This window comes from Agelaius tricolor, unplaced genomic scaffold (assembly GCF_023055355.1).
Source record: "Agelaius tricolor isolate 1412-34295 unplaced genomic scaffold, bAgeTri1.0.p SCAF_6, whole genome shotgun sequence".
NCBI classification, from domain to species: domain Eukaryota; kingdom Metazoa; phylum Chordata; class Aves; order Passeriformes; family Icteridae; genus Agelaius; species Agelaius tricolor.
The window spans coordinates 22,921,368-22,943,137 of record NW_027269266.1 but is presented as its reverse complement, the minus strand read 5'-3'; the positions used below and the strand labels follow the sequence as shown (position 1 = coordinate 22,943,137).

At 38.1% G+C, this 21,770-nt stretch overlaps 1 protein-coding gene across 7 annotated transcripts in view; it reads right to left on the bottom strand.

Annotated features, from left to right (window-relative positions):
• Positions 1–21,770, bottom strand: part of PPP1R9A (protein phosphatase 1 regulatory subunit 9A) — a 131,514-nt gene that overhangs the window by 40,769 nt on the left and 68,975 nt on the right. For all 7 annotated transcript variants that reach the window (XM_071429022.1, XM_071429024.1, XM_071429025.1 and 4 more), the window contains exons 4-6: positions 21,590–21,710; positions 16,445–16,549; positions 2,300–2,435 (exon numbers count right to left, since the gene is read on the bottom strand). In XM_071429022.1, coding sequence (XP_071285123.1) covers positions 2,300–2,435; positions 16,445–16,549; positions 21,590–21,710 — 362 coding nt within the window. The remainder of the gene's footprint in view (positions 1–2,299; positions 2,436–16,444; positions 16,550–21,589; positions 21,711–21,770) is intronic.

The window sequence follows — 21,770 nt, the reverse complement described above, 5'->3', positions numbered from 1 at the left end:
ACCACCCATGTCCCAAATATATAGATGGCATCAAGTAGGAAATGGGTATGACCTTCAATGATCCCAATGTAGTTTTAAAGCACTGCATTTGATCTCAGGCCTAATTCCTTCTCCTTCTAGATAATTGATGAGATGATCTGGATCTCCCCTGGTAGATTTCCTTTCTTCCTCCTTTCCTCAAAACTCTCCTCTGCACTCCAAAGGCCACTACCAAAAATCATGTCATATTCACAGAGATGGTCACCATCCTCAGTGTAGTGCTAGAATCAGAACAGATACCTTTAACTCTCTTAATTAAGGAAAATCTGGGAAAAACTTGCCCAATTTTATTTTCTCTCTGTGATCTGAAGCAAACAGAAAACAGAAACCACTGTTTCTATCAGCAGAAAACACTTTGTGAATTTAGTATCTTTTGTGAAAAATTTATGCAGTGAACAGGACCTAAGAGTTTGTAACTACCCAATTGCAAGGACAAGACACATCACAGAAAGTACTCAATACCTACTCATCCCTACTCATCCCTGTCCTCTTTCTGTACTGTACTGAGAAACACTTGCATGGCCATCAGTGTGACAGTGTCACAGTCAGCACCTTCACAGCAACAATCCCTACTGAAGGCTGAAGTACTACAAGGATCAGTATTGATCAATAGGGGTTTAACAACATTTTCTTTATTGACAGATCACCTGTGTGGTGCATGAAGGTAAAAAACACAAACATTTGAGATTTTTTGCAGCTGGATGTGTTCCACAGATAAAAGGTGCAATGCATCAATCACACAGGTCAGCCACACACTCCTCTACATGCAAGTACACAATGAGAAAGATTTGATCATCAGGAATTTAGGACACCCCTCTCTTGCCTCCATGAAAGCAATCAGACTATGCTCACCATAAAATGGTACTGTAAGTCTTCAAACCCTGACATCTATGGTATACTGTGATGAGTTGTGGAGGTCTCTTTCCCCAAAGCCTAGTTGTTCCATTTTGTTTTTGAAGAGATTGTAAGAGAGTTCCTTCAAGAAACTCCTCTTGAATTTAATTCTAGACTAAAGAGAAGAAGACTTGCATGTTTCTGTAGTTTGAAGAGGGAATAGAGAGGATATGGATTTTTCTATCTATGGATTTTTATGTTCTCCCACAGGCAGACATGCATATGCATGTATGTACAGCTCTTAATTTATATGAGTTACATATGTCCCCGTGACAGGATTAATTCTAAGGTATATAGAAATCTTTTTATTCTTAATATCAGTGGAAACTACAGTAAGTGAAAGCATTACTGGGGCTAGACAGGATTTTTACTTAGTCTGTTGGGACACTTCTGATTGTTCTGACATATTGCTATTTTAACAGCATGTTTCAAAATCTGAGTATATCCTGATTTTATGTCAAGAGTAATTTTTTTTCTAAAAACAAAAACTAACCTGAATTAAATGCATATCATGAATTCTCTATCTCCCCTTATCTACTGTTTCCTTACACAAAAAAAAACCCCAAAAAACACTCTGCCCAGGATGAAAACACACTAATACATGGAGTCTAGCATTACAAATAATATTACTCAAGATGATGTGAAATGATGACAGTATGCTTGAGCTATAAGGAAGCAGTTTGTTACAAAACCCAGCAGCTTATTTAGGGAGCAACACAGACAGCAGTAGTCTCTGAAAAAGCTCTCAAAGTAATCTTTCCAAGTATCTTGGTATTTAGGCATACTAGGAATTTTATGACAATGGAAAGAAATTATGGAAATTTTACTGCACAGAGTTGTTACTTTTGAAACCTTTGTATTGGCACTAATTGTAAGCATGAATATGCACTTCAGACAAGGTAGGGAATTCTCTATCCTGAGGAATATCTGTTCACACAGAAACAAAATCACAGGGTGTGGAAGGAGGGGTCTTACCTAGAATTAAAGAAAACATTCTGACTTAAAAAGAATATCAATTCTTCTAGGAAAAAAGCCCAACATTCTCAACCCCTCTAAAAGTTAGAGGGCAACTTTTACCAGGTTTCACAAAATTTAAACATTTTCACAAAGCTTCAATGTTTCAGTGCACAACCAAACAAGCTTTACTCCCTTATTTCAGAAAGACCCAGGTTTTCAAGGAAGAGGAATGCTTACAAGAAGCATCAACCAACTTGATATTTGCTCTTCTGGAACACAAAAATCACCAGCAAAAGTAATGGAAAGGTACAAAAGTTGACCTCTGATTGGTAAGTAAAAAGAAGGAATTAAGAATAGAAAAGAGAACATGAAAAACCACCAAAGATTGAAAGACTGGACCATCTGTTACCTCATCATCATCTGCATCATACTGTGCATAATGCTGCTCCAGCAGCTCTCTCTGGCGGCGTTCTTGCTCTAGAGTTTGGCTGATCAGCTGCGCAACCTCACTCACTTGTCCGGGTTTTTCTCGTCCAATTACAAACCTACACAAAACAATAGTGAAAAAATATTACTCCTGCTGTTTACTAGGGTTTTAGCCATTTCTAGTATAGAGGGTAGCCTTTTTCTCCAAAGATGCATAGTTTTGATTGTTTCAAATGCGTTCTGTGGATGAGATTTCTCACAAGGGCCCTGTGTGCAGGAGCAGGAGTGATCAGACCATGACAGGTCTGGTCACATGACAGGAGAGGCAAAATAGAAGGGACCATGACAAGCCACCACTCCAAGATTCATTAAAGTACAATCACTTCAGAGCCATGTATTTTCCAGAAGGCTACAGAAGACCAGGCTGTTATGGGTGCACAGTAAGAGCACGGGCACACTTATGGCAGCTTATAGTGAAAGGAACATGCATGAGAGTAACTCCTCCCCACTCTGACTTTGAAGCTCTCTTCCATTTCTGAGCTTTTATATTTGTCTTCCTCCAGTCTTAGAAAACAGAATCTATTTCCACAGTTTAAAATCTGACAGACGCTATTTCCTTAATTTTAAGCTGCATTTAAATCTGTCTTTTATTTCATGAACTTCTGTTGATACGGAACATTTTCTCCACTGCGAGCTACTGCTGAACACTGGGTGCACACTTTCTTGGCTTAACAAAACACAGGGCAAGTGCCTCTTTCTTGGTTGAGACTTACAAGAATGTTTCTCACTCTTGCTTTCAGCAACTAGAACTCAGAATTTGTTAGGATTGTAACCCCTTTTCTTTTTTTTTCCAGCACAGGGGCATAACCATATTTAGATATGTTGCTATCTCCAGAACTAATCATAAACACCCATTACACAGTACCAACACACTGTGAATTACTGAACAAAAGCACAATTTAAAGATGTCAAGCTGAAGAATTGTTTTCTTAGAAGGCTAAAAAGATAATTAGGTAATTACAGATGAAAGAAGTATTATGTAGAGCTGAAAAGCATAATAAGGTGACACTGAGATACTGGATATAGTAAATTATTTGTTCCCACAACATTTGGCTCAAATGATGAATTTAATTTATTATTTGAATGAGGGCAGAAACGTGCATTATAGTCATATATGAAAACTTTTTTCATTTGTTCTGCCTATCACTGTTAAAATCCCTTGGGATTTGTCATCCATGTGTAAGCCAACTTCTCAACATTGGATGACCCTGGGTCTAATTACTATGATAAATAATTTTTCAGATTCTATGAAGTCAGGCACTACAGAAAGGACTGCAATTTGGAGATTATTTCCACATCATCAAAATATCCAAGCTACTAATTACTTCAAAAAAGCTAAGAAAGGTGAAAATTAGTAACTCCATTTGAAATAATGACACAAGGTGCCCTGAAAATAATTTGCAAGAAAGTGTCTTAGCTTAAAAACATCAGCAGCAAATACAGCAGAAACTAGAAGAGAATCAAGGCAATAACATCAGCATTTTAATCCTGATCAAACCAGATAACAGTCTGGCACTCATACCCCACTATTACAAAATACAACATTAGTTCTCAGTAATGATAAAGACCTTGGGCTGAAAGAAAAAGAATGTTTCTTCATGGCCCACTACACTTCATCTGTTCTGCATACTGACTCACACACAGATCCTGTTTCCTCTAATTTTTATTTTAGAGCCAAGTATTGCAAAGACTAAACCAGTCATGTTTTCAGACTCAACTGGGAGGAACAATGAACTTTTGAAATTACTAAAGGAAGTGAAAAAAGGATTTAACCAGTATCTGCTACTTGTTTGTCTCCTCTGATGTGAAACAAATTAAAATTGAATATGGAAAAAAATATTCTATTAAAAAAAAAACATTTTAAGCAAAATTATGCATGAGTATATTACTTACACATAGTAGAGAGAGCACCACATTTGTAAACATGTGAGGGAGACCCTCAATGTGTAAAGTTATGAAACCACACAAAGTGATGTAAATATTGGATTCCCTCTAGCCCTCTGCCTGGTAATTAACTTTCCTTGGAAAATACAAGACTCAAAATACTTCATACAGTTACCTTTTACACTGAAAACTTAGAATAGACAACATATAATGCATCCAAAATCTGGTAAATCCTGATATTTTAGAAATGGTTTTTGACACATTAGACTGTTATGCAGTAATATTTTCATACAGACAAACAAAATTAGGTAGGATGTAAAAATATGAAGCCTTATTAATTGAATTTTTTTTCATATGCCAAAGACACAGTTCACAGTGATGGGATTTTCAAGGCTTGAATCACATTTAAAAATGAAGTTACTCCATGATACCTGAAGCTGTTCAGTGACATATGAAGAAAAGTCTCCAAGCAATGACAAAGTTTAAAGCAAATGTTTTCCAAAATAGAAATATACTAGTAATGTTCTATCTTACTAAAATCTATTGCTTTAGAGAGAGGCATATCCAAAATGTCTGAAAAAAGTTTTTAGAAGTGCTCAATCTACAATTGATGTCAGTTCTAGACAAAGAATTGTAAATTTGTAAAATGGGATACTATGTTCCCAGCAATTACAGCTTTTACAAATGAAACCAAACTTTTTGTCATTTTACATTCCATAATCTTAAGAATACCATGCATATAATTATACTTAACTGGTAATTGGGATAAACCGTAAATTATAAAGTTCCATTTTAAGGAGAGCCAAATAAAAGTAACTTAGAAAACCATAAAGCAGGGGCAATTATTAAAACTCTAAGCATTAATTAGGTATTTATTCACAGAATAGCTTTAAATACATGAAATATCATAATCTAAAGTGCTTAAATACGAGAAAGAGACGTAAGGCTGTGATTCACTGACCAAAAAATCCGTCACTGAACCACACACTTCAACAAAGTAGCTAATTACATATTTCAAATTACTTTGGCTCAACAAAATCAATCACATGCATTTCAGACTTCATTAGTTAATCTCAAGGGCTAGAAATATTATAAGAAAGAACTATACATTCTGTCAGCAATAATGTATTTGGGAAGCTGATCATGTTTTTAGACATGAGACAAATGAGCATTTCACAGCCTTTAAACCACATCACAATAATATTCCTCTAGATTATTAAAGCCAGCAAATGCAAAATAAACCCCAGCAAATCTATGATGCAGCCATTACTGTATTAAATTTTAAGTCATTACTGATTTTTTCTGAAGTCTGCAAAAAAGAAGGAAGGAGAAGGAGAGAGGCAGGGCATGAACTGCCCTTGATACTCAAGAGTTACATGCAATTTAGCTGAATTACCAGCTGTGAAATATTCTTTGTGGTTGTGGTTAAAATGAACAGGGATGGAGCTAGAAATATAATTAATATTTGACTCTATAATGGATTTTAGAGTATCTAAAAGAATTATGTGTCTTGAGAAATTGAAAATTAATTACAGTAGTGGTGGTTAAGAAAAGTATTCCACTGAAATTGGAAGCAACTCCTACATCTCCTGCAATCCATTATTTAAATATTTTACAGCACACTTGATACACAGCCTTCTGTATATGTCCAGCTTGTATTAAAAGAGGATCTGCAGACCTATGCTTCTTGAAATAACTTATTGATTTTTTATCAACTATGGAAACCAGAAACATTATTATAAAAATTAATTTAAAATATTTCCACTTTGAAAATAAGTGGTACTAAAAAACATGCGAAGGCATCAAAGCTGTGATGCGAAACTGAAGTTCTGCAGCACACACTTTTAGTGAAATGAGTTAATGATTTCTCCTGAAAATACTTCAGGAATTATGTACTCAGTTAAAAATGCATTAGCATGGTTTCCTTAAATCCAACAAAAATCAAGAATACAGCAAACACATTCTAAGAAAGAAGAGGGGGTTTGCTGTAACAGTATTCAAAATCTTCTCTTCTATCCTTTCCTAAAATACAGTTTGGTACAGTAAATGTACGAATGTAAAAAATGTACAGTAAAATTCATTCAGGGAGTTTTACAGTCAGATGCCTCATCCCTGGAACTGTTCAAGGCCAGTGTGGATGAGGCTTTGAGTACTACTCTACTCTAGTGGAAGGTACACACTACTCTTGTGGAAGGTGTCCCTGACAACAGCAGAGGGGGTTGGAACTAAATGAACTTTAAGGCTCCTTCTAACTCAAACCATTCTATGCTTTTTGAAATGGTTTTCCTCTGAGCTTCAAAGTCTGAAGCTGCTTCAGCTGTCATTTATCTCATTTATTTCAAGATGTCTTCAATTACCTACTCTGGCTGCTTCCATTAGGTAAACAGCCACATAATTAATCTGAAGTGCTAAAAGGGGCGTGAACCCTGTTAAGAAAGCAGTTCTATTTAGTCACAGCAGAACAAACTGGAATTTTTGTGGTTATAATGAACAAGATCAACCTCTCCCAAACAGCACTCTCAAATGCAGAAGTCACTGACTACACATCAGGAATTCACAACCTATGAGCTTCCATTACACCTCTTGATATGAAATGATGTGAAACTCATAAACACTCTGAATAATTTCAGTTGGAAGGAAACCAGTCCAACTTAAGTCCCTGACTTGAAAAGAAGGCCAATTTTGTCATGGCCTTGATCAGAATTACCCTTGCTGTAACTTCTCTGCATTGCCTGTCATTTTGTCCCTCTATACCAAGAGTATGAAGAATCTGGGTTCATCCATTCTGCCTCATGGAAGGCAGCTGAGACAGCAATAAGGCACCTGACATTCCAATCTTTTCTTTCTACTGAAGATGTTCTTTCCACCTCTTCCCTGGTGGATGCTGCCTACACCTCTGCTTTCCAGCTCTAGTTGCACAGGGATGCTGCTCCAGGGGCCAGACTCAAAGCAGCCCTTGCCTCATAAGGTTTCTGTCAGCCCGTTCCTGCAGGCTGTTGAAGATCCTGTGATTGCAGCCCTTTGCTACTCTATCTACCTCATGTTCAAACTTATGTCAGTAAATCCACCCAGCCCACCCCTGCATCAGAGATAGGCATGTGCACAGCAATCTTTAAAGCTACTAGGCTGGAATCAAGAGGACTGGTAGAGGGAAATAAAAAAGATTTGCCTGGAGATAACTGATAAGTGATCCAAAACTCCAATGCAAACAAGAGAAGAACTCTGCCTGGAGATCAGCACCCTAAGTAACACAATGAAGTGATGACCATCAGTGAATGAAAGTGGTGATGACTGCAGTTATTCAAGATCACATAAGAAACATCTAAGAGGGCAATCTGTGTAGTATCTAGTGCAGGATGCTGGCTCAATGGAGCCAGTACAGATAAGCAGACTTTGGGAAGAGCCTCCAAGGACCCTGGAGATTGAGTTTCCAGTAAGATGAACTGTTGTGCAGAAGCTCTGCAGCCTCTACTTGTCCCCACCCCCAGGATGAAGTATCCTGAATTAAAAAACAGACAGAAGGACCTCAACTTACCATTCTTGGTTAGAAGGTACAATGCCATGAGCAGGGATACCTTTCACTAAATCAGGTTGCTCAGGGCCCTGTTCAGTCTGGCCTTGAGCAGTTCCAGGGATGAGGCATCCACAAATTTTCTGAGAAATCTGTTCCAGTGCTTGACTACCCCATGAGTAAAGAACTTCCTAATCTCTAACACAAATCTCTCCTCTTTTAGTTTAAAACCATTCTCCCTTTCCTATCACTGCCTGTGTAAAAAGTCACTCTACTTCTTTTATATAAGCCCCCTTTCATTTCTGGAAGATACTATAAAGTCTCCTCAGAGTCTTTGCTTCTCCTGGCTGAACAATTCCAGCACTCCCAAACTGTCTCCAGGAGAGATGCTCCAGCCCTCTCATCAACTCTGTGGCCTCCTCTGGACCCACAGCAGCAAGTTCACATCTTCCTTGTGCTGGGGACCCCAGAGCTGGATGCAGCACTGCAGGTGGGGTCTCACAGGGCAGAGAAGAGAGGCAGAATCACCTCCCTCACCCTGATGGCCATTCCTCTTTTGGTGCTGGCCCAGGATGTGGTTTGCCTTCTGGGCAGTGGTATCAGTGGTGTAGGTGGATGAGCAGCAAAATCACAGATTAAGCATCAGAAAAGCCTTAGCAGACTCTCCAGAGCATCTTGGATAGAAGCCCCTGATAAACTATGCTACTATAAACACTAAATGGATATTGAGTCAGACAATTAGGCAGTCATGTAAAAAACCCACACAATAATATCCGTGCACTTAGATTAATTATTCCTCCAGAAATCAATTCTAGTCTAGGGCCTTACTGACATATTAGCTTTACTCAAGAGTACTTCAAAATTAGCCAAGGGATTCAATGTTTTGGCACCTCTCCAGATTCTGGTCCTTACATTGCTCTGCTCTTCTGAGAGTACATGTTAAGTAAGAATCAATTCCATCTCTTTCCAGACAGCCTGACAGTATTCCAACAAAATCCTTGCTTAAAAGGTTTCCTTGAACACAGGCTGATAATTTAATCAGCATTTGCTATAGCACCACACAACTCTTATGGGAATGACCACTTCAAAGGAACACATTTGTAAATCTGTGTTTTAACATACCTGAATGCAGACACCTCTGTTCAGAAGGTACAAGTACTAGCAAGCCATGTTTCTAAAAAAAACAGGTTGCTTTTTCAGGTGAGATCTGTCTTCCCTCACTCTCATCCTTGCTGGCATCCACAGGGAAGAAATCCAGAAGAAAATACAGGTAGGTCACCAGTAAGCTTCTGAGTTCAGACCATGTCCTTAATCTGGATGATCAGATGATCCAGATTCTAGGCAGGACAGACCATCCTCACAGCACAGTCCAGCTAAATGCTCCTACAGCACCATCCATACAGTTTGGTGACTTATCCTGCAAGGATGAACAGCAGGTATTTCTGCCCAGCTGTCACAATGTTGTATCCCATTAATCAAGGTGCACCAAAACTGTATGGGAGCTTCCACAAAATAGTATCTTGGATGAAGGAGTAAAAAAATTAGCTAAATAAACATATATGATGATGTTTCAGTTGCAGGATTAGGAGTTTATGTTTAGATAACATAGTTATCTAAACATTAGATAATCTATGAATTTATCATGTTATCTATGATTTAGTTCAAGTTGAATTTGAATATGAATTTATCAAGTTATCTATGAATTAGTTCATCCTCAACCAAGTTGAGGATGAACTAATTCAAAACTTGTCAACTTGTTCCTTTTTCCAGGAAAAGAAAAGAAAAGCTGCTCCTAATGAAATCTAGTCCCACTAAACCTTACTCATTCATGTTATATTTAATTTTAAAAGCCATGCTCCAATACCTAGAAAAATAGTTTATAATTCAGACAAAATATTTAAATGAATATTTCTTTATATATTTCACACTCAAACATAATTTCCTGTCCAAATGCACAAATATTTTTAAAAAAAATGCCATAAAATTTAAATTAGCAAGAAATAAAGACACAGGGGCTATTTATGCCAGTAAATCACACAGTGCCAGGGAATGCTTCCAAGTACTAGTAACCGGTCATCATATTAAAATTGCATTTTACATCACTGAAACAGTCTTGGAAACAGTTTAACCCAAGTTAACTAATATTCTACTAAAGAATAGTCAGACACAGTCCAGGAATTAGCAAAGGCTAGGAGTCAAGTCAGCTTGGATGTTTCCAATGGACAATTTGGATATGGCCACCCTGCTCAGAAAGGTACAACTCTTTAAGGGTAGGAGCCCCAGCCACGCTGGTGCCAGCTGGCCTCAGCACAAAGAACGGCCCAAGGCACAGCTTGTCTACTCCACAGGCACAGCCAAGGAATATAAACCAGCTAAGCAGTCATGATTGCAGTCTTATCTCACCCATGCTAAGGGGTCAGAGGACTCTTGAGTAATTTTTCACGTTCAGCACACTACTCCTGGTAGTCTTACAGGACAATTACCAGTGCTTGTAGGAGTACCTTGCAGAAACCAGAAAGAAAACATGTTATGGAATCTTTAGTATAACCACAGTGGATTAAACAGGAGAAATTTACACTACTTTAGCACACAGCACCATACATGTAGTTTCTGCAGGATCCATAAATCAGGTTTATCAAAGAAGCAGAAACTGCACCAAGCACACGTTGCTTCTGAAGCAGCCCAGCATGAAGTCCCAGCTCAGCAATCAGCACTGCAGAGCAAAGGGATTTTCTTTCCTTCTCTTTTTCATCTCCTCAGCTCGGGCACTTGTATTCAAGGAAAAAGAAATAGACAAGGAAAGGAAGAACAAAACCACAACTCTCAGAAAACATAACATAACCCAGCTCTCTGAAGCAGACATGGAGTGTGGTATCTTTTGGTTTGGGTCCTGCCTCATTACCCAGTAATTAGCAGTCCTGCCTCTGCCACAATGTGGATCTGCACTATGAAGAATGCCTGCGAATTTTGAAGGACCCAACTGTTTCACAGGGTAAGAGCACAGGCAGGCAATGTCAGAAGGAGCAAAAGAAAATCTGCACAGGCATGCACACTGGGAGAGGAGAATTATTACCTAGACAAGGGAGGCACACCAAAGGCAGGCTGCTCAGTGTTACTGTCAGCAGCAGCAGCATTCCCATCGGGGCACTCTGCTGCTGCCTGGCTCCTGAGGCAGATTTCATCTGTCCCCTGCACTGCCTCAGCTCTTGCAAAGACCTGACTCTATAAACTGCCCTTCCAGATGCTGTGCTGGCAAACAAAACTAACAGCGGGCATGCAAATACTGTTTTAGGAAATGGTGTATTTTTCAGAAAAAATTCATCTCAAGATGGGGTGAGGAATTAGCTGAGGAAGGAATAAATGACATTTCAAGTTGATGTTAATGAACAACCAATTATTTTTACTTTTTACCCTTTAATAGCTCCTTGCATAAGAGCTATATAAACGTGAAAATTTGTATGAAAGATTCCACTTTCAATTTAGTACGAGTATGAGACAGAATTTAGGCTATGAACAATTGGGAGTTGAGGCAGAACCCTGCTTTGAATTAAAACTTTCCAAATAAGAAAAAACAAAAAATGGCAATAAATTATTCTTTATTAGAACAGAGAATAGTGAATAGTGAAAAGCCAGAGAGCTGGATATTTGCAATGCTGTTGTTAGAACACATTCTTTAATGATCTAGAAGATTAATTAGACATGGCAAAATTGGCTAACCAATTATTTAAGACGGAAAGACTTTGATGCATTTCAGCAGAATTTAAATAAACAAAAGCAGGTAAACTCATTGGCAGGTAAGAATTAAAACAATTAATAACTTTCAGGGTGGTACAAGTCATAATAAACTGAACAGGTTTGCACAGGCTCTGTGTGGTTCCCTAAAAAAAATCAAGAACTGACTCAGAAGGCACCATGAGAGCATCCGCTCAGTGCCTAGCAACAGTGTGGGAAGCCAGGAAAATGTTTAGTCACATTCATACAACAGGATACGGAAGGAGGACACAGAATTTAAAATTTGCCTCTCCAGTAAAACACTGAATTTGGTTAACTTCCTTAAAAGAAACCTTTCAGAGGAAAGTAAAAATGCTAAAAGCATACAAGGAGCATATGAAGGACTGGGATTTTTGATGATTCTCTCATGCAAGATCCTTTCTCCTTATCAATCCATTAAGTCTTCAAGAACCATGTCCTCCTTTCCCAGAGCTGTGTGAGCACAAATCTTTTTATTCAGTAAGTATGATAATAGGATAAAGTTTTCTCTATGAAAGAACAAGATTTTTTTCTCTTGTGAGTATGTTCAAGGAAAAAGAAATAAAATTCCCTGGAGGCATACAGCTCTTTTGAGTGAGCTTTTCCTGGCAGGGACCGTAGGGTCTCCCAGAACCCTTTCAGTATGATGAACGGGGGAAGAAAGTGTGGTCACAAAGGCTAAACATCACCCAAGCAGCTTCAAAGAACAGGTCTGGTACTCAACCTCACAGTCCATGGGGAGACTGCAAGCAAAACAATACAGGAGAAATTCCATGACAGGATGGGATTTCCACTGTCAAGCTATCTCCTTATCCTATCTTTTATGACTGCAGGCACCACTTGCAAGCTTCAAGCTGATGGATTACATCCTAAATGGGGTCAAAAGAAGCCCAGAACAATTAGTGGTATTAGTGTGGCACTGCTCTCTGAACCATTAATCTTAGAGCAGGGGCAACAGTCAACAATATTGAAAACAACACACATCTCAAATCCCTCCTGTATATAATCAAATTCTGAAATCCACTAATATGAGATATTAATGAACTAAACAGCTATGTAAAATTATAAAGAAGATTTGATATTTACATCAATTGAAATAGCATTTATAGTTGTGTTTGCCTGATTAGAGTCACGAGGACACTAATTCTCATCCTGAAAAGCAGAAGCTGATTGCCAGCTGGGATTATGAAAGAATTCCATCTCTTTCCTTTGCCTCATAGGCTACCAGAGTACATCTGCTGGGTACTGATTATCTTTCTAGAAAACATTATAAGAAAGAATAATTTAATTTATTATCACTGTGGAAGTCAAACTGGTTGAGCCAATGATCTTTCATTATGGTATGATGACCTGCTGGATAATCCAATACTGTTAATGGATAAAATAACCGCAGATGCTTTTTACGTTTTCTCTTCCTTCACCTCCTCTCAGCCTCACCTAGAACAGTTCAAAAGGTAACAGCCGTGTCTTCATTTTCACAAATTCTTTACTATGTCAGCTACAGACAGTCTGGATACATTTTTTCTGGTAGAAAAATTGCAAAAATCTATTCTAGGTCAACGACTTCCACTGTCAGCATCATTCAAAGTGTTCAGAAGGCTCAAAGGAGAAAAATAAATCACAAAGTATTGGTATTATGCAAGCTCTCTGAAGAGGTATTGACTGCATTTACTGCAAAGAATTAAGAAGTGGCTTTAATGTCATTCTATTCATGAGTGTCCTTTCTTTGCAAGTGATCTCACATACTAAACCCTGCTATAAAAACCAGCATGCACATTGACTAGATTAAGGACAAAATGACTTCAGATACCTAATGCTGAGGGATATAAACGTGAAGTAATGCCAGTGAAAGGCACACAAATCTCTGTGTGTACAGGACACCAGGCAGAAGAAAGGCACAGATTCTGTATGCTATGATCACAAAGATAACTATGCCTATTAAAGCAGTTCTATAAACCCCATCAAGCTGACACTATTGAACAGCAGATATGCAAGTAAGTGTGAACGTGCTTCCTCCGGTGAAGGAAGGACTGTGAAGCTGCCTTGCCTTGGATCAGGTGAGGTGTGCTTGTACACTGCCTACATGCTGGCAGTCAGCTGGGACATCCTCCTCAGGAAAGGCAGGAGGGGTTTATAGAGCAGTGACTTCTTCCCCTGCTCCTGCCTCCTGCAGTGACACGGATCATTAATGGCACTGCCATGGGAATGGTGCACTCCAAGGGCAGGAGTACTGCTCCCTGCACTGCTCCCTGCACTGCCAGCAGGCAGGAGCTGACAGCTGGGGACAAAAAAGGCATTTTGCCCCAGCAGACCCTCCCATGTCATCCCTAATGTTCTGGAGCAGTTCAATTGCAGAGGTTTCCACTGTCTGCCAAAGAAGGTGGAGATGAGGGATTCTCCATCCTAGCTCTAACACAGCAGGGAAGAGGATCTGTCAGAAACCAATTCTTCTCACCACAAAACAAGCAGCAGGCAGGGCTCTTTTGTCACATGTTAAAAGAAGAACAGTCAGGAAGTTAAAAATACCTTATTTCCTTTCATATCTAAATTCATCAATATTAGCTCTTACTTTCTTTACAAGCAAATGTTCAAACCTGTATTGAAGCCAAAACATCAAGCATACTGAAATATCTCTCTCCAAAAAACTGCTTTCTGGAACCATTTTTCATTTTGTGCAACTAAAACCAATGTAGAGCATCAGGCAACAACACCATCCAGGACTGGACCAGAAGATAAGCAGGAGTCTGTGCCACACAAGGCTTGGCTACCTTGTCAAGTCTCACTCCCAGCCTACCACAAACCAGGGAAAACATCATGCATTTCTCAGCTGGCTTGCATAAAGTGGAAAAAAGTCTTTCTGAACATTTTTTTCCATGAAGTTTAAAATGAAAAGAAAATTGAAGAAGTTGCACCAAATTCTACCCATTTCTTTCCTCTAATTAGAAATACACATTAGTAAGATACTGCCAACCACATGGTATGCTCTTTATGTATACATTATTAATATTTTAGTATTATTTTATATTTTAACACACACAGTATTTTAAATGTATTATTAACTAAATATTATTTTATGCTTTTTTGGGTCTAGTTTTGACACTAACACACTGGGTCACTTTTTCCATGAAAACTCAGTATCTTAATCTTACAAGGAAAAATGAAGAAACTCAAATATCTTTTTGACAAATGAGACCTGTCAGAAGCCAATGATCCCAGTGCACAATACACTTGACAATGTGAACTCAACAATAATGTAGAAATACTTTTTTCAGCTCCCTGTTTTGTGACAAGGGTCTAGATTGCAACCAGTCTCACTGTAATTTATTTCCTGAGAGATGACTGTGGGAGCTCTGTGTGAAAATCACTTTATGATTTTTCCTTCCTCCATTATTTTCCCATGGAAGCAAGTACTCTATTCCATAACTTATGCAGCAATAATTACACAAACTAAGCTGATTCTAAACGTATACAATAGGTATGTTTTATGTGAGTGTTTTCTTTTTTCCTTTTTCCTTTTGAACTAGAACATCAAACACAGAATATACATAACATTTGCTCTGTGTACTGAAACACAGGAACACATTATTCTCTGTCATAAGGATTTTATGTTTGAAGGTCCCAACTGTAGAAAACCTAATAAAGTATATACTCATTTTCATAGTTTAGTCAGTAGGAACACTCACAGCATGTGTGAGTCTTTGCAGAAATAGTAATGGTGTAACTTCAAATGTAAATGTTACACAAAAATATACTCGCCTATAATTACAGTTTCAAAGATTCTCTTTTTTCCTAAATAACCTCTCTCAAATAAAAGATTGATCAACCACCCCCAAAATTCTATGCAGAATCCACATCCCAGCATTATTCCTCAATGTCATGCAGGATCAGCTACAGAATTATAGTGGAAATGTGCATTCCAACATATAGCACCACCATCTGAGGGCGTCTGCATATATTACCACCCATAGTTTAGTCATGGTTCAAAAGAAGTCAGCTCTGAACTCATTAATTAAAGAATTCAGCTGTACTTCCTAGAGAGAACCAAAAGGTGACTTCAGAATGGCTGCTGCTTTTACAATATGTCAAAGATATTTTTGGATTTATTTTGTAGCGTTGAATCTTTACTGAAATTAACAAGCTATTGAAAAACTATGTGACTGCACAGGGTCTTAAATGGCAAACCAGTTCAATTCTAGGGAAACAAAGCTCTTATTAATGACATTTTATAGTTTTTCTCTCACAACCACACAAGTTCTAAAGTGTACTTGCAGTATATGTTACATTTTCGAGTCTGTTCATTAATTTATAGACTTTTACAGGGACACCACCTTTCAATGAACCACAGAATAGGCACAGAGAGAAACCCACAGGTGATGCTGGGAGCTCAGTTAATTAATACTGGTTACTTTCCTTAATTTGGCAGCTGTTGTCACTACTGCATCCAATAGTCTCCTCTCCTCTGTGCTGAGGTGGCATCTGAGGGACCGGAGTGCTGATCTCCTCCTGCTCCAACCCTGGAGCGTGAACATGGTCAGTGTCTCCATGGGTGGAGCAAGGAAGGGATCACTGCCAGCAGCTTCCAGCGAAGCTGACCAAGAACTGACCAACACCCATGACCTTCATCATCCCAACTAATGCAAACAGCTTGAAGCCCATGAACATCTAGATTTGTGATCAAGAGCATAGTCATCATCTGTCTGCAATTCCAGCTTGTCTTGGTGGTAATATTTTAAAAATCTAAGCCAAAACAAAACTGTAATACTGTATTTGATCTCTCTTGGGATCGAAGGAGAGATCAAAGGAGAGATGACATAGAGGCCAAAAGCCTCTGAATCTGCCTGGGCAAACTGAAAGGCCTGCAAAGGAACCCAAGTAATCTTAAGTATTAATTAAAATTTCTTTTTTCCCCTCTAAAATACTCACCGGACTTTCTCTTTGGTGTTTCTAAGAACAGTTGCAGCAAAATTTTGTGTAACACCAACCAGACTAATGCCATCAACTTCCACAATTTGGTCATTCACTTGGATCCTTTCAGGGAAAAAACACAAATGCATAATTAATTGTATGAATTCTTGCAAATTTTCAGCAAAACTTAGCACAGAGAGATCTTTCTAGTTTGACCTTAAACAAAAGCTCAGTCATAAAATGATTGAGGTAAACATGAAAACCACATCATTCCTCGCACACAGACATCTCATAAAACCAACTTCAAAGTTACCATTACAGTTAATATCATCAATTAATTATCCAGTCTCTTTCCTTGTATAGAAATACAGCAACACAAACTCTTGAATTTGTCATATGAATTAAATTAAATGAGATACTTGAACAGCTCTTATATCATTCTTTCCTAAGCCAATCTTGAAAAACAGCATAAGACATAGTTCTGGCATTTCATGCTAATGGAAAAAAAATGTAGTATTTAACTAAAACAACCTGCTCATCTGTGGAGAAAAGAACTTAAGTATCAGACCCAATTGTGACATACTATCTTAAGATATTTCATCAAACTTGTTCCAAAAAGATGAATTCCCAGTGTAAGCATGAGCTTGCTGCACACGATCATAAAACCTTGGACTGCTGTAATGAGGACTCTCTTTTTGAAACCAAACACCCATTTACAGCTGATACACTGTTTAATGCAGAAAAAGTTTAGACAGATGAAAGCCATGTTGCTTTTATCTAAAGCAAGCACTGCTACAAAATCCCTACAGCAGGCACTGAACTCCCCTGGATTATGAATCCCTGGAAGACGACTGCTACACTGCTCTTTAGAAATGCACGATCTCTTAATAGTTTCAAAACAAAAACCAAACAAACACATCCAGAACTAGTCAAAGGGAGCAATTTTCAAGTAGTCACATGGATTCTATTGATCCAAATAACAGAGTTTACAAAGCAACCAAGAAACAGCTATGAAAAAATTCTATTTAAATTATATGAAAATACCTAAATTAATGTATTGAACATCTTAGGATATATTAGTAATAAGATTTCTTTTCAAAAAACAGAGGCTTCAACAGAATGTTGAAGCATTTGTACTTGGAGCACTAATTTCTCTGTCAAGTCTGAGGAAATGCTTTGCAGTTTTACATGTGTTCAAGCAGCATCTTTGTTCTTTGGATTCCAGTGATGAGTAAGAAATACCGTATTTATTCTTTGGCAGCCTCACACTACAGAATGTCACAGTGTTCCAGGCAGGATCTCCCTTGAAAAAGGCAGCCTATATACTCCTATTTTGAAAACCATATTTGGCATTTTAAGCTCAGAATTTTATTTCAATTTCCACTGAAACATTTGAGAAATACAGCACTCACATCAATATTTATCTAATTTTGGCTTTTTTTTTTTAACTTTCAACTCTTATTTTTATGGCCACTGTTCTCCAAAACTCCTTTACACATATATTTTAATTATATAGGAGCATATATGCATATCAACATACAAAGGATGGACTTCCCGTGAGAGCCCATTCCGACAGGAGCTCCAGGCCCCTTGTGTCAAATCTAATTTCAAACACAAATGAAAAATTAGGCTCAGATTGCCAAAGTCTGAATTACAGAAATTGTATTGCTTTTAGCATTAATAACATTGGTAATTCTTTAGGCAATTATTTTCTAATGTTCATGATTTTAAACTCTGCCTGCAGATAACAATGAAGTAGCAACTACAGAAGCAAACCAACTAAAATTGAAAAAATTATTTGCACAATTGCTCTGTATGATGAACTGAAAAATTTAATTTGTGCAGAGACATCCTCTAGAGTTCAAGTTAAAAACTATGCAATGATTCAAAACTGTTGCTCCCAATGCTATCAAAATACTTCATAAAGTGAATGACACATCACCACAATAATCTGAAAAAACAGCTATTGATTGATTGATCCAGGAAAAGATTTTATTTTTCATACTCTAATTCTTAGTCTAATTTTTCATATTCAGTGTAATGACTGATTTCCTATCTTTCACACTACTAATAACCTTTCCTAATACTTATCAACATGCTTGCCTTTGGATTCATCTTGAACCACCCTCCTTGGGCAAATACTGGCACACAAAACCTTTAAATATGATAGCTAAATGCTACCTGTTTGTCTACAGCAGCATGAATCAAGCCAGTGCTGTTAAATCACTGAGAGACTCCTTTGCACAGATTTTGTATTAGCCAGGGGAGACAAGTACTTTATATCATAATTTGATAGGTCTTTCAATAAAAAATAGAACAACTATCCTACAGATACTGTAACATTTTAAATTGTAGCTTCAGAAGAACCTGGTTGAAGATTGCTATGCGATTATTCAGAATATCTGATGCAACTACTGAAGTAGTTTTATCTTCTGGTGGGAGACTCTGTTTTGCTATCAGTGTTAATGATTAAGTAGGCTTTTCATAAAGATGAAGTTAACAGGACCCTTTGCAGTTGATGCACTTTATTATACAGAACGGTCTGGTCCTGACTGAGAGGATTATATATCCCTTTCCCAAGTGAATGATCACTCAGGCTCTCAAAGAGAAAATCAGAGTCCTATTTCTCAGCTGACTGAACATTCTGCCAGTTGAAAACCAACACAAATATTAGAATGGTCAAAGAACGATATTATTTTTTCTCAGCTGACAAGTTCCTTTCAGATGCCATCTAGGGAAATGAAAGAACAGACTTGTGATGGAACATTAACTTCTGCAGCCCACTCAAACATGTGAATAATGAGATGAAAAGAAATTACAGATCATGATAGAGCAGCAGTGAGTGACTGATTTTCAACCAGAGAATTTTACAAAGAATACCAGTCGTGAGTTTAATGCCTTCTAGCTGAGGTCAAGCATACCCTTCAGAAAAACATCCACTTAAATTTAAAGTAATGGATAAAGTCATGACATCTTGAGGTGTCCGCTTCATTTCCTTCATAATTTTTAAGCCTATGATAAATCAGTACTTGGCCTTCAACCTGATATCTTATTGACAAGATCTGTAAAGACCCCTCCAAGCCCAATCTAGAAGACAACATAGTTCAGTAGTTTCCAAGCAACATTACTAAACTTTGCAACCCCCTGCCTCCTAGAGTCTTTTGATTAAATTTTTGTGGGGTTTCCACAGCAGAACAATTTTTTGCCTGGCTGAAAAGTTAGAGGTGTTCAACAAGGAACATGTTACTGCAATGTATTTTTTAGAAGACATTATCAACATCTTAAGAGTTTATTCCCACTCTTATTTATAAACAATATTTTCATATTGTTTATGACTAATATAACAACACATTCATGGTTAAAATCAGAAAAGGAGAATGCAGATAAATTGATTTAATTGCTTACATATCAGAGAAGTAATAGTTTACTGGCATGAAAATGTACAAAGTTAAGCACTGCGACAAAATGAAAAATTGTATGGGTTGGAAGATTTTTAAGAATCCTTTTCATTATTAAATTATTACATAGTAAAGTTTTTTCCTGTCTCCTAATGAGAAGAGGTTGACTTGGTTTTGGCAGATATTGTATAATACACAGATTGGCAGGTGTTGTAGAATACACAGATTACCGTGCCCCATATGATATGAATAATTTTATGTTGAAAAGGAGTTCTTTAGCTTGCACATACCAAATAAGCAATTCTAGAAGCAATCAGGTTTTATATTAGCACATAGGACTACACACACCATTTCACTTCTTTAGGGGGCGAGGTTTATGGTACAGCTTCCTATTCCAATTAATTAATGTACTTGCAGTGCTGTAGGTGTGAAAACTGAACTCCAGAATAGAAGACTATCCAAAATAAGAAATATGAAGTAAGAGTCTGTGCTAGTAAAGTTGAAAGGAGTGTATTTAGTAAAACTTTAAACATTCAGATACACTAATTATTTCCTAATCACAGAATAATCAAGGTTGGAAAAGATCTTCCAAGACCATCCAGTTCAGCCATCAAGTAAGCAGCTCAATCACTCCTAAACCACATCCCAAGTGCCACATCCAGATGCCTCTTCAACACTTCCAGAGACAGTGACTCCACCACCTTTCTGGGCAACTTATTCCAATGCCTTTTTCATTGAAAAAAGGCTCTAATATTTAATATGAACTCACCTGACACAACTTAAAGCCATTTCCTCTCACCCTTTCACTTGAGACATGTCAGAAGATACTGATCCCCACCTGGTTACAACCTCCTTTCCAGTGGTTGTGGAGAGTGATAAGGTCATCCCCCAGCCTCCTTTTCTCCAGGTTAAACACCCCCAGGTCCCTTTCATAAGACTTGTGCTCCCGATCCTTCACCAGCTTTGTTCCCCATCTCTGCTCACACTCCAGCACCTCAGTGTCCTTCTTGCAGCAAAAGGCCCACAGCACCCAAGGTGGCCTCACCAGTGCCAAATACAGGGGCACAGTCACTCTCTGGGTGCTGCTGGATACACTGCAGCTGGTCCAGGCCAGGATGCCTTTGGCTTTCCTGGCCACCTGGGCACGTACTGGCTGATATCCAGCTCCCTCTCAATCAGCACCCCAAGTCCTTTTCTGCTGAGCAGCCCTCAAGCTGCTCCTCCCCCAGGCCTGCAGCCCTGCCTGGGGCTGCTGTGACCTCAGTGCAGGACCTGGACCTTTGCCTTGGAGAACCTCATGCAGCTGTCCTCAGCCCATAGATCCAGCCTATCAAGATCTCTTTGCAAGGACATCATATGCAGAGAGACCAAATTATCCAATATTGAACTGAATTATTTTTTTAGTATTGCCTATCTAAAACTGGCTTGAAGCCAATAGAATAGGTGGGAGCTCAACACCTTAAGAATCATACTACTTTCAAAAGTGACACAGAGTTTGGAATCAGCAGCCTTACTCATGCTAAAGCATCTGGGTTCTCAGTAGTCACAAACACTTATCTTTGGCTACTTTGTTCTTCTTTAAAAGTTTAAACAATTTAGTATCTTCTCATAACCACATCAGTTACTTGGACCTTACCAATGAAGTTGACGAACTTTACAGCTTGGATTACCATGACGTACGTTAAGCAAACAACTATTCCCTATGAAAATCATAATTTATAGTAACTCTTGCTGATAAAATTTCCAAATACAAATTCTCGTTTACCTGCCATCTCTTTCTGCTGTCCCACCCTCTGTTACTGTTTTGACAAATATTCCCAGTTTCTCAAGGCCTGCATCAGCTCCAACTCCCATTCCAATAATGCTTATGCCAAGTCCATCTTCATCTGTGAAAGAGGCAAGAAAAAGCAGAAAATTCTTACATTTATCTGTACATTATTTGGTAG